The sequence below is a fragment of the Aptenodytes patagonicus genome, chromosome 1 (assembly GCF_965638725.1).
Source record: "Aptenodytes patagonicus chromosome 1, bAptPat1.pri.cur, whole genome shotgun sequence".
NCBI lineage: Eukaryota > Metazoa > Chordata > Aves > Sphenisciformes > Spheniscidae > Aptenodytes > Aptenodytes patagonicus.
The window spans coordinates 114249475-114266821 of record NC_134949.1 but is presented as its reverse complement, the minus strand read 5'-3'; the positions used below and the strand labels follow the sequence as shown (position 1 = coordinate 114266821).

The window sequence follows — 17347 nt, the reverse complement described above, 5'->3', positions numbered from 1 at the left end:
GAGTCCAACCGTCAACCCAACACCACCATGTCCACTAAACCATGTCCCTAAGCGCCTCATCTACACATCTTTTAAATACCTCCAGGGATGGGGACTCAATCACTTCCCTGGGCAGCCTCTTCCAATGTTTCACCACTCTTTCAGTAAAGAAATTTTCCCTCACGTCCAACCTAAACCTCCCCTGGCACAACTTGAGGCCATTTCCTCTTGTCCTATCGTTTGTTACTTGGGAGAAGAGACCAACACCCACGTCGCTACAACCTCCTTTCAGGTAGTTGTAGAGAGCGATGAGGTCTCCCCTCAGCCTCCTTTTCTCCAGGCTAAACAACCCCAGTTCCCTCAGCCGCTCCTCATCAGACTTGTTCTCCAGACCCCTCACCAGCCTCGTTGCCCTTCTCTGGACACGCTCCAGCACCTCAACATCCTTCTTGTAGTGAGGGGCCCAAAACTGAACACAGGATTCGAGGTGCGGCCTCACCAGTGCCGAGTACAGGGGCACCATCACTTCCCTGCTCCTGCTGGCCACACTGTTTCTGATACAGGTCAGGATGCCATTGGCCTTCTTGGCCGCCTGGGCACACTGCCGGCTCATGTTCAGCCGGCTGTCGACCAACACCCCACCCCTAGGTCCTTCTCTGCTGGGCAGCTTTCCAGCCACTCTTCCCCAAGCCTGTAGCGTTGTATGGGGTTGCTGTGGCCCAAGTGCAGGACCCGGCACTAGGCCTTGTTGAACCTCATACAGTTGGCCTTGGCCCATCGATCCAGCCTGTCCAGGTCCCTCTGCAGAGCCTTCCTACCCTCCAGCAGATCAACACTCCCGCCCAACTTGGTGTCGTCTGCAAACTTACTGAGGGTGCACTCAATCCCCTCATCCAGATCATCGATAAAGATATTGAACAAGACTGGCCCCAGTACTGAGCCCTGGGGAACACCGCTCGTGACCGGCCGCCAACTGGATTTAAACTCCATTCACCACAACTCTCTGGGCCCGGCCGTCCAGCCAGTTTTTGACCCAGCGCAGAGTACACCTGTCTAAGCCGTGAGCCGCCAGCTTCTCTAGGAGAATGTTGTGGGAGACGGTGTCAAAGGCCTTACTGAAGTCCAGGTAGACCACAGCCACAGCCTTTCCCTCATCCACTAGGCGGGTCACCTGGTCAAAGAAGGAGATCAGGTTGGTCAAGCAGGACCTGCCTCTCATGAACCCGTGCTGGCTGGGCCTGATCCCCTGGTTGTCCCGCTCATGCCTTGTGAGCGCCCTCAAGATGAACCGTTCCATAATCTTCCCCGGCACTGAGGTCAGGCTGACAGGCCTGTAGTTCCCCGGATCCTCCTTCCGGCCCTTCCTGTAGATGGGCGTCACATTGGCAAGCCTCCAGTCGTCCGGGACCTCCCCCGTTAACCAGGACTGCTGATAAATGATGGAGAGCGGCTTGGCGAGCTCCTCTGCCAGCTCCCTCAGCACTCTCGGGTGGATCCCATCCGGCCCCATAGACTTGTGAGCGTCCAGGTGGCGTAGTAGGTCATTGACTGCTTCCTCCTGGATTACGGGGGGTTCATCCTGCTCGCCGTCCCTGTCTTCCAGCTCGGGGGGCCGAGTACCCTGAGGATAACTGGTCTGCCTGTTAAAGACTGAGGCAAAGAAGGCATTGAGTACCTCAGCCTTTTCCTCATCCTCAGTGACAATGTTCCCCCCTGCATCCAATAAAGGATGGAGATTTTCCTTGGCTAAAATTTCCTTTTTGTCAAAATTTCCTTTTTGTCAAAATCCTCACCTGTATCTCACTGCAGTCTCCCTCTCCTCCTCCCTGGCCTACATTACAGCCATTGCTCTGCCAGTACTTGCAGTCTTCACCACTTGCCCTCCACTTCCACCCACACCTAGGGCATTTCTTTCAAAACAGTTTAATTGGTCTTGAAATGGCAAATGTCTGCAGGCTCACATAGGTTCCTTTTTTTAGTCACTGGGGTGGTGTATTTTAGAATTATAAACTAATACTTAGGGTTGAAATCCCCTAAATTTATCTCACAAAATTTCAATACCCTGAATCTGAATTCAAAGTGCATCTGCAACTTGGCTTAGAGCTACTGCCTAATCCTGATCTGCATCCACGTCTGAAGTTCCTGAGCCTCCATGAGTGTGTAGAATAAAAGGTGTGCTTATAGAGCTTTAAACAAATGTTTGTTTAGTTTCCATTTCAAACGTGCTCATAGCTCTGAGCTCTATATTCTAACAAAACCGGGTCACTGGAACACAGTCAATTTCGTACTTGGGTTTGTACCAAAACTAGGGTGACCACTTTACTTGCAGTTTCTTGACCAGACCAGGAAAGATTCAAAAGTCTTGGAGTTGTTTAACATATTTTAACAAACTGATTTTTAACTTTGTAACAGAATGCCAAATGAAGTGTGTACATGGGGATTTGTTGGGTAACTCTTTAAAGACTTTCAACATTTTTTAAAGTTCTGTGGTTACCTGCCCAGAAGAGAGGACTCAATTCTGCGGTCATGGGAGCAAGTTGTGTAGGGGGTATGACTTACAAGGGAGCCTTTTTTCTATAAGAATTATTCAGAGTGACTGTTTTGCTGAGCTGAGACCTTGGTTCCCACAGCGTGGCTGTGAACACCTTTACCAAAAAGCCTTCTTGAAGTAGCTGTATTGTCACTCTTTTTTGCACTCACATTTGTGAGTGAATGCACAAGTGTGGAGAGCTGAAGCCTTTAGATCTGTCTGCTAAGGTGCCTTCCACTATTTTCTCAGTCAATTGTGTTAATAATAGTGGGAAAATTTGTCAGTCCTTTGGGAAGGACAGACAGGAAGATATTAAGGGAGTTAAATGTTCTTTATTGCCTTTGAGAAATGTAGCCAGTGTTTTTTACTGTAAAATGGGTAAGAGTCCACCTTTCACATAGCTCAGCTATCAGTTTTTGAAGAGCCTTCAGATGCTGGATAATAAGATTATTGTGTAAATGATTTGGCACATATTTGGAAAATAACCTCACAGTGTTCCCTTGCTTTTTGCCAAATCTACGCCCACTATCCATGGCAAAAGTTGATTGCTGATGCAACCCTACCCCTTTTCAGGGATCAAATGGAGCACAAAAATGGTGAGAGGGGCTGCTTATGCTCATCTCTCCTTCGCAAAGGTTTGGAGACAAAGACTAACTCAATTTTCTGTAATTATTTTGCTGGGATTTTATAAAAGCAAAGGAGCTAAATCTAGGTAATTTTAAAAAGTTACTTTGCACTGATTAGTTAAGATTCTGTGCTGTCTGTGCTGGTTTTGGTCTGTAGCGGAAAAGCTACATATAACAAACCAGATGTGTAAGCAGTGGTGTGCTTTTTTAATTGTTCTAGAAGGGAGACATTATAGATATCATCTGTAAAACCCCCATGGGCATATGGACAGGCATGCTGAACAACAAAGTAGGAAACTTCAAGTTCATTTACGTGGATATTATCCTGGAAGAGGAAGCCACACCCAGAAAGATAAAGCCGCACAGAGGAAGCAAAAGGACCAAGCCTAAAACGTTGCAAGAGCTCCTGGAGTGTGTCCACCTGCAGGTCAGCCAATGCGTTTCCCAGCTGTATTTGAAACGTTTCATTTCTGTGCGCTCAGGTTTGGATGTCATTTACAGGCAGAAGTAGAAAGGCAGGTTTCAGCAGTTTTGATGTCAGCAAAGCAAAGCAGCTTCGCGTCTGTCTTATCTGATATGAGTGGCTTATAGAACTGCATTTTACCACATCATTTGGTTAGGCTAAGAGACTCCATTCAAAGAGGCACGGTGGTGACTTGTCAAGTCACCGTAACCTGACTGCAACTGTGTGCCTAAGCGTAGGAGGTGTGTGACTGTGGGCACCTCAGGGACAGGACTGCAGTCTGACTCCAGTGCCAACATCTAGAATTTGGGTTTCTAATTTCTCGTGATCTTTAGGGAGCAATAGTCTTTTTGCACTATGCTCATGTTGCGCCTCTCTCCCTCTCTGCAACCCTAGTTCTTGACTGAGTGTCAAAGCGTAATTAGGTCATGATTTACAGGTAACATTTTTAATAACGGTTATTGCTTTGGTGCTGATGCAAACACTCCTTTCCCTGGACACGCAGTTTCATACTGCGTCGGCATACAGCTCAAGGGGGACCACCTGTGACACAGCACGACCGAGGGCTCCTTCGGCTTCTCACCCTCACTTATAGCGAAGGGCTCCTTCTGTGCAAAGGCAGAGCACACCCTACCTCAGAGGCCCTCCTGGACCCAGCATGGGAGGCACTCACAGGGTGACCCACAAAAGTCCAGACGCTCAGCAGATTAAATAATTTCTGGCAGAGCTCTGTCCTGGTCCAATTTGCTGCCGGGCTCTGTTAGACAACTCGGGCACAGATGCTGGGATGGCCAGGAGGACCCCCAGGCGTCTCCGCCTCTGACGTCTCTTGCTCTCCAAATCTGGTTTTATGCCAAAGGCAGGTCAATCAGACTGGAGAATGGAGCCCATTTCAACCTGACAAAAAAGTAAAAGAGAAATTGTGCCTATTCCTCTGCTAAACATAGTGATTGTTTACATGAGAGGATTTGCTTCTTTCTTTTTGTAGGAATATGCCTCAACCCTCTTGCTAAATGGCTATGAAACTCTAGAGGACTTAAAGGATCTACATGAGAGCCATCTGATTGAATTAAATATTTCAAACCCAGAAGACAGGGCAAGATTGTTATCAGCAATTGAAAATCTACAGGACTATGACAGTAAGTGTTTAAGCTTTGTTAAGTCATGTGCAAAACTGAAGAAACACATTTAAAAAAATAGTGATTCTCACACTGATCTGTTAAATGATTTTTCTTTTAAATATGAAACATGGAGTCAGATGGTTTTCTTATTTGTTCAGATAGCAAACTGCACAACTCTTCTAGATATGTATATGATCACTATACTAGTAACAAATGAATGATTTAAAATTTCTTATTTATAGGTCCTACACTAGAGATTGGTAGCAACTATTGCTTAAGAACAACCCTATTTATGGTTGGGGACCCAACCCCCAGAGAGGTAAAGTGACTTCCCAAAAGTCACAAGGTCTGTGCAAGAGCAGAAAATAAAACCTCCCAAACTCTGTAGTAGTAGCTTAACCAAAATAGAGCTTATTTCAAATAGCTACAGTATCCTTTAAATTTTTTTAAACATCATTCTGCAGAAGAATACAATTTTTCCTTCCCTCACTTCATCCCACACTTAAATCCTTACCCAAATCAGTTTCTTTTGTAGGAAGGTTTTGTAAAAAAAATAAACATATACTAATAGCTGGTTTGCATTCTTTTCTCAAAATGAATCTGACTCAAGTTTCTGGTAAGCTTCCGAAAGCTGATCATACGGTGTGTGTATATGTATGTGTATTGATCACCATTATGTTTTCTTCACTTGTTCCTTTCACTGGGAGTGGAAAAGCTAGGATACAGAACAGAAAATACTGTTCTCATGATATTTTAATGATATTTCCAGCCTGACTTCTAATTTTAAATAATTTATGTCAAATTCCTAGAAACTACAGCTAAGCATCTACTTAATTAGACACTCAGGCAAAACAGGAGATGTTTTCCTCTTCATTAATATTCGTGCATACTCACCCCTATGCTAAGCAGTCATTTCATCAAATGTGTGCTTGCAATTGAGAAGCATCTGAAAGAAAAGGAGACCTGGAAAAGCAATGTCTTCCTGGGATATTTTAATATCAATTCTTGTCAGGTGTCCACTTTTTATCTCCTCAGTAGGTAGGTAGCTTTCCAGTTCTCACTCCAGCACGTGTACATACGTATGCACATACCTGCATGCACATATATACCCTACGTGCTTCAGGACATAAATCTCTCGGTTTCTAAGCGTGTCTTTGGCTACCTCATCCATTCAGCTTTCCATGCAGATGTTCTTTAATCTCCCTCTTCGTGTCTTTGCTGACCTTGTCTTTTACTGTACGTTTGGGCTTTTTCGGGACCCCATTTGTACATGCAGTCTTTCCTGTTCTTAGCTGGCTTCCAGGGAAAGGTAAGGTTCTTGCAAACACATTGGAGAGGCATTAAAAGGGTTTTCCTTGCTCACCAGGTTCAGTAGTTCTTTCTGGTCTATAGCTTTGTGAGATGACAGGCTAGAAAAGGACTCTTGAAGTGCTGTCTATGTAGAAGTAGTGGTTGAAAGAGTGAATCCAGGAAAAAAAGGTTACATTTTCCAAGAATTGTATTGCAGGGATCTAGCTGGAAATCATCTGAAAATACATTCATTTCCCTAGTCTGCGCTTAAACTGAGTATACATATACTTGTGTATACTTCTTGGTAAGTAGTCTTGCTGCCCTTTCTGCACCTGTGTATGTTTGCACTTGTGTATGTTCTTCTATATCAATATTTAACACACAAAAAAAAAAAAAAAAGAAAAATGCTAGATTGTAATTTTGCAGTTTTGCATCTGTGTGAAAAACAAACCCAAAACCTAATGGTTTTTCACAGACCACACGAGCGTCAAACTATTCTGGAGTAGTGAGGATATGGTTTACTATTTATATTCCTTGTGTAACAAAAAGCATAGCAAGCAGCCTTAGATGCCTAACCTTTTTAGAAGATGACACCAAGTTTTTCTTTTTCTGAAGGTGTCTTAATACTTAATATTCTACATATACCTGTGCAAGGACCAAACCTAACAAGGTCCCTACATGTCCCATACACTGAAAATTAATAAATTTACCTTAATTATCCAAATAGGGTTCTTCCTAATTGGCAGCATGGCATTAAGTCAATTCTCCAGGCAAAACAGTGTCCCTGATGTTGTCTGTGTAGTAGTCTAATAGTTTAAATTCTTGTAACGGTTCTGGAAATAATAACATTAAATCTTATAAAGTGGCCCATGCTTCAAAATCAGTGATGACACTGTAGTCTTAGATCAAGGGATGAAATTAATATTTGCTTCACATCCACTTTAGATAGGCATAGCCAATCTTTCTAGTATTCAAATTCAATAAAATAATATTCCCAGAATTTATGAATACTCACAGGGACCAGAACCAAGACATCTTTATATATCATGCCAGCTATAAGCATTCATTTAAGTCTAGTTGAGTTTCATAAAAGACTCATCTATTTTTTAAGGTAAGCCACGCATAAATATTTTCCTGGTTTGGGATACTGTCTTGAATCAGGACTGAATCAAATCCTTGCCTTGTCTGGTTGCCAAAGGTTCATAGCGTTTGTCACATGACTGGTAGGGACAGAACAGAACTTAACAACCTGCTCTAAAAAGGAATATACTACAGACTAAAATTGATAGAAGCTATCTGTTAAGTCGTTATAACGAAAGATGGGGAGTCAAGATGATCTTGGGGATAAGCTCAGCATGAGTCTGACTTCGTCCAAATCATTTGACCTCTTTGTCCTTCTGTCAATCCGATTGGAAAATTGGGTTGAAAGAGCTGGGTGCTACTGCGAAAGTGAATTCTGCATCTGAACTGAACTTTCCCAGGTCAATATTTTTTTTTTCCTAAATGGGCATGACTCAGTCCAGCATAAATGATTTTTTAATTGAAATTGATTTTCTGCATTGCTTAGAAGTGAGCAGCATAATTACCCACAGCTACAAGGTAATCTGTTTACTGGCCAAGAGTATTCTAGATATAAGTTCAGCACCTTTCCAGGTAAAAGTTCACTCTTTTTATAAGCTTTGTGAAAAAATATACTAAGGCCATAGACCATATTTACTGTTTTAAGCCCATCTTTCTCACAGAGCTTGGAATACTTCCGTGTCTTTGCATTACATTCATGCTTCCATGAAGCACGTGTTTGATTAATGGATGGAGTCTCAGGTATGGTCCAGAGTTGAAGTGCAACGGTTTCTGAGTTGTTGTGACTCTGCTATTATTCAGAACAGCCAAGCGTGCTGGAACATAGCCTCATTTTACTAGATTCTACTATAAATGTAGTAAAACAAGATTTAATATTTCTTTAATGTGATATCTGATATTGTGAAATGTCCAGATTTTTTTACAGGGCTTTTAATTTCTTTTTCTTTCCTTGGCTTTTTCTTGACATTTATTGTATGTTATACTAAGTGATTTCTTCATGCCGCATACTTGTGATTATATAGTTCATGTTGCAGAATGAACAGTTATTGAGTTTTCTAACCAAAAGACCTGCAGCAATAGTTTCCACATTATATGCTTCTTAAAGCTGTCCAAAATGTGGGATTTCTGGCAGTGAGAATTTTTTCATCTTACATTTGACTTAGACCTGAATGAATCTGAAAGGAAAAACTTTACCCATCTTATACCAGGAATTAAAAAGTAAGTTTTATTTGGCACATGCTACCACATAGTGTTTTTTAAGCAGATTTTTCTTCCTGGTACTGCACTATCTTCTTTCTACCTTTCCTGGGAGTCCAGGCCCAAATTCACCATCTTCAAGTACTTCACGTAGCAAGGCCATCCTAGAACTGCAAGGTCTTGTAAGCTCCTCATGACCTTCCCCCCCTTCCCAGATCTCTTTTTAGATTTTCTGTATGTTGATCAGACCTATATATTTGGGACAAAATGATTGGTTTCCATGAATTCATGGTTAGGGATGAAAAAAAAAGCTCTTTTTCATAAAGTATTTCTTAATAGCTTTTCATTCTTCTCCCAGATGGCTTCTAGACAGGAGATGGATGTCTGTGCTTTTGTAGGATGCTATTTTTAAAGTGAAGCAGTTGCTGGATGGTTAATGAATAAAGTAATACAAGAAGTTTGGAACTTTTTTCTTGACCGCTTCCCAGGACACACGTTTTTGTGTGTGCAAAATAGCCTTGATTCTCTCCTCACTTAGATGATGTAAGTCAAGAGGTTCATTCCTCAAGTCCAGTGGGTTACATTAGTCCAAAGTTATTCTGAGTTAAAGAAGAATTAGACTTCATTGGATATGTGCATACAGTTCATTTTACAGAAGAAAAAAGGTGCATATGTGCAATTTGAGGGTAATATTTTATGCTTATCTCCCCAAATCCACTTCCTTATCTTACTTTCTAAGTGCCAGATCATACTCTAAATCCCACTGCCAGTACCAGATAAGGCTTGTTCCTTATTTATTGTACTTGCACAGCAAGATAGTAGGCAGCTGAGGACACAACTTTCAGCTCTCAGTTGCATTCCTCACGTGAGGACCTAGCATCAAGAGTACTATTTTACACTGGGCAGTCCCTTTAAGTACGTGGGATTACACAATATCATGTCAAGGTCAAACAGTGCTCAAAGACAATCTCCCCTTCTGTACTGTGGTACAACTCATTGACCTGGACGTAGTATTTCCAGATTTCCCAAGGAAGCTCATCCTTGCATGAGTATTAGTATTTTTCACCTTTTTTCAGGCACATCTGTTTGCTTCCAGATTTTAGAGAAAAAAGAACCTTCTCATTTCTGTTTTCACCATAGACTCTCCTCTCACATCAGTTCAGTATCCCTCCCAGAAAAGCTATGCCACTGACTTCAGTGAGTGCAATTTTTTAAGTTGCATGTCTGTAAATATCCACAAAAGGTTTACTCCTTTGAGTCCCCAAAGTATTGCATGTGTGTACAGAACCTCTTCAGGTTTCTCTGCTTCTTTTTCAAGAAGTATGACCATTTACTGCTTCAAAATGATCCTTTCCGAGTTTGATGCTTTGTGAGTTTTCATTTCATTTTAACACTTAGGTGGTCTAACTGATACAGGCACTACAGGTTGATACATGGCCTTCATACGTACCTAGGAGGTCTAACATCAGCCTTGAAGACACACTTAGTTCTATTTAGTTATTGTATGGTGCTGCTCAGTACGTCACCGCTGCACCTTCCAGGAAGGCACGCAAGTGACAGCCTAAAGCATTGTGCTCCTAGCCCAGTTCTTCTTCTGGGCAAAACTCATGAAGGCAAACTCTCAGAGGGCACGCTCATGAAGTACGGCTTGCTGCTGGGTGACCTTCTTTTTTTCCAAGACAAAATCCAAGCCTCCTGCCACTCATCTGGTTTAAACCGACATAACCACACAGGAGTCAGTGTGACCTCTGTACATTCTTGAGCTGAATTGCCTTAAACCTAAGCTTAAAGTGCTTTCCTCATCAGGACTTTAAACTCATTAAAAAAGGGGAAGAAGCTGGTGAAAGAAAAAAAGAGATCTATCCCTGCATGTGTCGTGCACATCTATGTCATTGAATAACAAATATTCATTTCAAAGATCTAAATAGCGAGGAAGATAAGTATGCATCACACATCTATTACCAAGGTTAAAGGCCTCACATTTTTTTCAGAAGTCTGAATATAATCCTACCGTCTAAAGTAGTATTAGAATATATGTGTCAAAATGATGCATATCTTGGACTCTTCTGGCTATATCATAGACAACAGTGACTGAAAGCTATTTATCTTATATGAAACTGCTTTACTGTAGAAAAATGATAGGACTTCCATTGCTTGATAAGATAGCTATTTCTGATGATTCTGCAACATCTAACGGCAGTTTAATTTTATCAATTCCTGTTTCCTGTGCATTGTATCTTTCTTCTGATGTCCAAAAGATTAAGACAGCAAACTTACCTTTACTAATATGGAACTTGAACATGTACGTGTTAGAGGAAGGAATTAAGTAGAACTGAACGCAAGACCCAAAAGCTAAAAAAAAAAAAGCAAAAAAAAAGGCGTAGTTTCTTTTCTCGTGAAGCAACATCTAAAGCTGTATGCTACATGTATTTATAATACTCAGTATCCTATTCAAGTGGTTTAGTAGTTACTGCATAATATTTAAGGTTGCTTTAAAGAGAGGAAAAAAAAAAAAGCCAAAGTTTGCTTTTAGTCTTTTCTTCTTAAATACGGGGGGTGGGGTGTTCTTCAACTTTTTCTGCTCAGAATGAAAAACAGAAAATAGAATATTATTACTGTCTCAAACACCTGAACATTTTTGGTTTTCAGTTTTTCATGTAAAAAATTCTTCCAGTGTTATGGGAAGAGACAGAAGTTTTACATTTCTGTGTGTTTTCTAAATAGAAATTTCTTATTCTCCTAGCGGACCTAAATTCAGATTTTAAAAAAGTCTCAGTTCCAGGCTTGTCTGTGTCTTTTTCCCTGAAACACACAAGGGAAAGACATTGCTACAAAAGAATTTAGGATCTGCTTTTCACATAGGAGCTACTCAGATTATCACTAGTTACAGGACACTAATACACTGACTGAAACCGCATTTTCTTTTTAATCCACTAGTTACTTGGTCTTCTTTCCATTGTAAAACAAACAAAAAGTGGATGGAGGTTCCTCTTTGACCTTCAAAATGTAAACAGGATTAACACTTTTTAGGTCACCGCTTGCCAGGGCAGCAGATGATGCTAGAGAAGCTAATAAAAGTACCAGCAAGCAGCATTAGGCCGATGAGGGAATTACAGCGGAGGGCAGGGGAGCCCTGCCTGCAGCCGCGCAGAAGGACTTCACCCAGCCACCATCTGAGCTCTGTCAGCCCACAGCCACCAAGACCTGGGTCATCTTGGCGCCGGTGGGACGGGTGCGAGGAGCTAATGACCCAGTTTAGACAAGGCTTTACTGGGGCATCTGCTGTTATTTGTGGTAAACTACTTCTGTTGCTACTAATAGCAGCAGTAATACCTTCACTGGTGTAATGCCTTTTGTAATTCCTTCCTGACTTAAATCAGAAATCAATTGGACCCTACGTGATCAAATATTTTCCCTGCACAGAGAGATAACATTTGACATGACAAACTGTGTTCTGTAAAGTGAGGAGATCAAACAGTTACAGACATCAATTAAATCTGCTGAAAGGTGTACTCTTTCACGCAAGTGCAATTAATCATTATTTTATTTGGGAACAAGGTGGGACTTCTATTCCTTGGAAAGTATTTAGAGTAATCTTTTTTTTTTTTTTTTAAATACATCAGGTTATGCCTATAACCTCAGGCTTAATGCAAAAATGACTAAGTTGAGACTTTGGATTCTTTCCTTCAAAAATCAGATTAGTTTATTAACTTAATTAGGCAATTGAAAGTTAGAAAATATTAAACAGAATTAATCAGTCCAAATGAATCTACAAGACTTCCACCAAGACCTAAAAATGCTTCTCAATATACCAAAATGCTTTGTGAAACAAGTTCATTGAAATTGCCCACAATGAAGAAAGGTACTGACTCTCCTGCTGTTCCACTTCAATATTTTCAGAGTGCAACATTTAAATTTTTCATTTCTAATTTATTCCTTGTTATACAACACAAGATTTAAAAAAAAATAAAAATTGAAATTTAAAATCTTTCCCATCTTATGAAATCTTATAACTTCCAACAATTGAAACAAATGTCAGTATGAATTTTCCTTGTAGAAATTTTATAATTCTGGGAGCTAAACTAGATTTAGATTTTGACAAAGGATAAAATCCTTCATGTATTAGGACTTCCATTCTGCCTGGACTTGAATTGAGACAGCTTAAATCTGACTAAAGATTGGAAGCTAAATATTTAACCATGGAGTAACAAGTCAAGTGAAATAAGTGAACTTTCTTTGCAAAAGCAAGAAGGTACCATTTTTCTGAAGGGCTAAAATCTGGGGTACAACCACCTGTTTCCTGTGAGATTTGTTCTTTATGCTTTGTTTGGAAAGCAAGCCACAGTTTGAAGTAAAAATACAGTTACAGGAGGACGATAAAAACAAAAAAAAAAAGTAAGTAAAAAAAAGTAAAAATTGTATATTTTATAGCTTGTTTTCTCAAGAAATTTACTGTGAGTAAACATCATGTATTTCACAACTAGAAAATACGAACACAAACTTTAACCACAAGATATATTAGATTCATCATATACAGGTATATCCTGTCTGCAAGGCACCATTGTTGAGCTTTTTTTGAGAGGTCTGTCGATACTCTTGCTGAGTTGCAGATTTTTGAGTTTGAACAGATTAGCCATACAGCAGCTAAACAAGGACAAATTATTTGCAAGATAATTTGCTTCTACATAGTTTTGGAACAGTGTTCAAAAACCATACAGCAGGAGTTAGGCATCTTAGCTTTCTCTGAGGCCTTTGTGTTTTGGAAAATAACCTTTTGGATAGCAAGCTAAGCTTAGGCACTTTCCATCAGCCACCCACTCCCACTGAAAAGTCCAGTGCTTTAGAAAAACTGATTACCACATCTTTATGCTAAGCACTTCTGAAGACCAGCGCCTTATATCTCACTACACATGCACAGAGTAGGTAAAATGGCGGGGGTTACATTCAAAAGACACAACAACTATAATGCAATGTGTTATAAACAAGGCGCAGTAGGCTACATGATTAATTGCGTGAGCAGGCTCTGGAATACATGAATGCGGGAGGGGAAAAGCTGCCATCTCTACTGCGGGCACGGTGACCATGCACGGTGACTGTTGCACCTGTGAACAGCCTAAAGGACCTCAGTCTAAAGGATGAGGTCAAAGTCTCCGGCATTCATCTCTGAGCAACGTACTGCAGGATCAAAGCCAACCTCAACATCAACTTAGATGTTGTTATACTCATGTAATCATATTTTTAGTTCTTTGATGCTGAGGTTTCTGTTTCTGATTGACAAAAGATATTGATCTAGTCCTGTGTATATTACCAGCTCTGCTTCTACAGTTCTTCAAGATCAGTCATGTTGCTATCCCAAACTCTTTCCCAGGATACTTATTTTGACAATTTTTTTCTTTCTTTTTCTGTTCTTTCTAGTTGAACAACAGCAGAAAAGTGAGGGTGATCAGGAGACGCAGAGCTTAAGCCCTCACCACAGCTTTGACAAATCACAGTTAAATGACTGCCCAAGAGATTCTGGCTGTTACATCTCATCAGAGAATTCAGATAACGGTAAAGAAGAAGTAGACCCAGAAATCCTGTCTGACATGGTGCAGTCTATAACAATCACTGAGTCAAACTGATTCAGTCCTGCTGCTTTTCTGCAGATTTTCAGAAAAGACAGTCAGATTTGCCAGTATGATGGCACAGAAGCACATCACAAAATATTCTCAACACCAAAAATCTACTTCTGTCTGATGTATCATGCTCTAGACTGTTCAATATGTGGACACTTGATAGTTAAATGTTAGCTGATAATAAGAATATCTCATGTTTTTCTTTTGAATGAATCCACAGACATTTCACTGAAAAAGTTTATATATATGTATTTATAAATATTTGTACAGCAAATGCATTTTCTATAATAATAGAGAATTGTTTCAGGTAGTGGTACATAATCTGGACATGTTCATTTCTGGAACTGTCCAAAATGTAAATATTGTACGTATTTATTTTAAAAAGATAGGAATTAATCACACTGTCTCTATTTCAGATGTGTTTTGCTGATATTTGTACAGAATGTATTTTCATCGATATATCATCATAATAAAAAGGTGGATACATTCACATCCTACTTTGAAAAGTACCAAGTTAATTCTTATTAATATTAAAGCTGTTTCATACCATTCTTCTCCAAAACAGGCTCTAAAGTAGACTATCATCTCCTACACTTTATCCTGGAGGTACGAAAGAACTGTAGTGTGAATCTGAATCAAGCTCTCTGTGTTCATTATCTTTTAGAAAACATAGCCATCTGAATGGCTTATGCACCGGCAATTTCTTTATGGTTATTTTCACACCTGTTCTCATTCTTCCCAAGCATTATACAGAGAATGCAAGCTTGGAGCGAAAAAAAAATCAGTATCAATGCCATGCTTTTACAATCATTTTTTGTGAAGCTCTTGCCTTTTGTGCGTGATGTGAAGTTTGTTAATAGAGTATTTGTTTGTGTACAAAACTTGGAAGCTAATATGGTTATTGTGCACTGTTGTCTTTCATATGAGATTTTATTGTCATTTCCCAGTATATTTTGCACTGAAATACACATTTTAACTGCCTGTCTTCTTTTAGAGTACTTCCTTCAATAATAAACAGAATCATGTGTTTGAGCCCTTTAAAAACTACTTGATTTTTAATGTGGTCATTACATTTCAAAGACTGCTCTGTTCTAAGACTAACACAGTAAATGGCAACTCCGCTGAGCATTTTTATCATGCATAATAATCGGTGTATCAAATCAATAGAGAAACTTTTTGCTCACTAATTAGTCACACAATTTTCATAATTTAAGGCATTTTGCATTTAAGTTTAAAAGTTTCCACATATTGCTGACAGCTTAAAAGAAAATCACCTTCAGAAGAGATCCCCAAAAAGAGTATTTCTGAAGAAGCTATAAACAAATCATAGAATCGTTTAGATTGGAAAAGATCATCAGGTCCAACTGTTAATCTAGCACTGCCAAGTCCACCACTAAACCATGTCCCTAAGGACCATGTCTACAGGTCTTTTAAATACCTCCAGGGATGGGGACTCAATCACTTCCCTGGGCAGCCTGTTCCAATGCTTGATAACCCTTTCGGTGAAGAAATTTTTCTTCATGTCCAATCTAAACCTCCCTGGTGCAACTTGAGGCCATTTCCTCTCGTCCTATCGCTAGTTACTTGGGAGAAGAGACCGACACCCACCTCGCTACAACCTCCTTTCAGGTAGTTGTAGAGAGGGATGAGGTCTCCCCTCAGCCTCCTTTTCTCCAGCCTAAACAACCCCAGTTCCCTCAGCCGCTCCTCATAAGACTTGTTCTCCAGACCCTTCGTCAGCTTCACTGCCCTTCTCTGGACACACTCCAGCACCTCAACGTCCTTCTTGTAGTGAGGGGCCCAAAACTGAACACAGGATTCGAGGTGCGGCCTCACCAGTGCCGAGTACAGGGGCACGATCACTTCCCTACTCCTGCTGGCCACACCATTTCTGATACAGGCCAGGATGCCATTGGCCTTCTTGGCCGCCTGGGCACACTGCCGGCTCATGTTCAGCCGGCTGTCGACCAGCACCCCCAGGTCCTTTTCTGCTGGGCAGCTTTCCAGCCACTCTTCCGACACTTAGCCTGGAAAAGGGAAAATGGAAAGCTTTTCTCCCTTTCTTTTTTTTTTCCCCAATGGAAATGCTTTCTGTAATTTTCACGACTCCTCAAATGGCTACTGCTGTAAGACTCCTAATACACAGATCTGCTTTGAAGACTATAGTATAAAAATGGCAATTTTAGAAAATTGCATTAACTAGCTTTCAAAGATTTGCAGTAAATAAACTCTGTTCAGAAAAAGAAACAGGAATGGGACATGCTAAGATTTGTTTCTGGTTTTAACTTACTTTTTACGCTGGCAACAATCATCATCATTTAGCAGCAATGACCCCATATTGCCAGGCATGGTGGGGATGCAGAATCCCTTGATGGGGTGAAGTATGTGAGAGCTTGTATCAAGCAGCTATATTTGTTTCTTAATGCTTTTCTAACCAGTAGTGTGTCATGACACGCAGTACTGACTTTACTTAATATGACTTTAATAACTTCTGAAATAATATATTTGGATTGGCTTCTATCATCTCCTCATTCTAGAGAAGGACTAAAGTCAGCTTGAATTCCTCTAAGAGGGGCTTACCTTTTTGCTATTGCGGCAGAGGCGCTTAGTGTTCAGGCTGCTTCTATCTAGACATCTGTAAAATTGCTGAACCTCTAAAAATATGTTGAGGTGAGTTTAAATACGATTATGACTGTCAAGAAACAGCTAAGTTAGCTGGGTCAAGGACTAACAACCACAGAAACTAGAGATGTACCGTGATACAAATACTCTGAGAAATGTTTATTTGCATAGGTTTGCAAATGAAAATAGGCCTCCCTAACTAGTTACAGTGAGACAGGCAAGGCTTTCAACAGAGCGAAATACCCAACAGCTGCTACTATTTTACAGGAATCAAACCCTGCATAACTTGGGCTGATGGCAAGAGGATAAAGGTGTAAGGTTAACTAGTTAGTAATTATGGGCATGAGCTGTGGTTTAACCACTCCTGCCTCTAATCAATAAGGTTTTGTCCAAAGGGCTTATTGTTTAGAAATATGTGTCAACTGAAAGTTTGTTTGTGTCAACTGAAAGCCATACCACCCAAGTCACAGAAGGCAAAGGCAGAGGCTGGGACAACGAAGAACCACCTATTGTAGGAGAAGATCAGGTTCGAGACCATCTAAGGCACCTGAAGGTGCACAAGTCCATGGGGCCTGATGAGATGCATCGGTGGGTCCTGAGGGAACTGGCGGATGAAGTTGCTAAGCCACTATCCATCGTATTTGAGAAGTCGTGGCACTCCAGTGAAGTTCCCACTGACTGGAAAAGGGGAAACATAACCCCCATTTTTAAAAAGGGAAAAAAGGAAGACCCGGGAACTACAGGCCAGTCAGTCTCACCTCTGTGCCTGGGAAGATCATGGCACAGATCCTCCTGGAAACTATGCTAAGGTACATGGAAAATAA

The 17347-nt window shown here is 40.7% G+C and overlaps 1 protein-coding gene across 2 annotated transcripts in view; it reads left to right on the top strand.

Moving 5' to 3' along the window:
- The window catches only part of SAMSN1 (SAM domain, SH3 domain and nuclear localization signals 1), a 101443-nt gene extending 86501 nt beyond the window's left edge, over positions 1–14942 (top strand). For both annotated transcript variants that reach the window (XM_076352125.1, XM_076352116.1), the window contains 3 exons: positions 3356–3562; positions 4587–4737; positions 13702–14942. In XM_076352125.1, the coding sequence (XP_076208240.1) occupies positions 3356–3562; positions 4587–4737; positions 13702–13907 (564 nt within the window). In that variant the 3' untranslated portion in view covers positions 13908–14942. The remainder of the gene's footprint in view (positions 1–3355; positions 3563–4586; positions 4738–13701) is intronic.
- The last annotated feature ends 2405 nt before the right edge of the window (positions 14943–17347 follow it).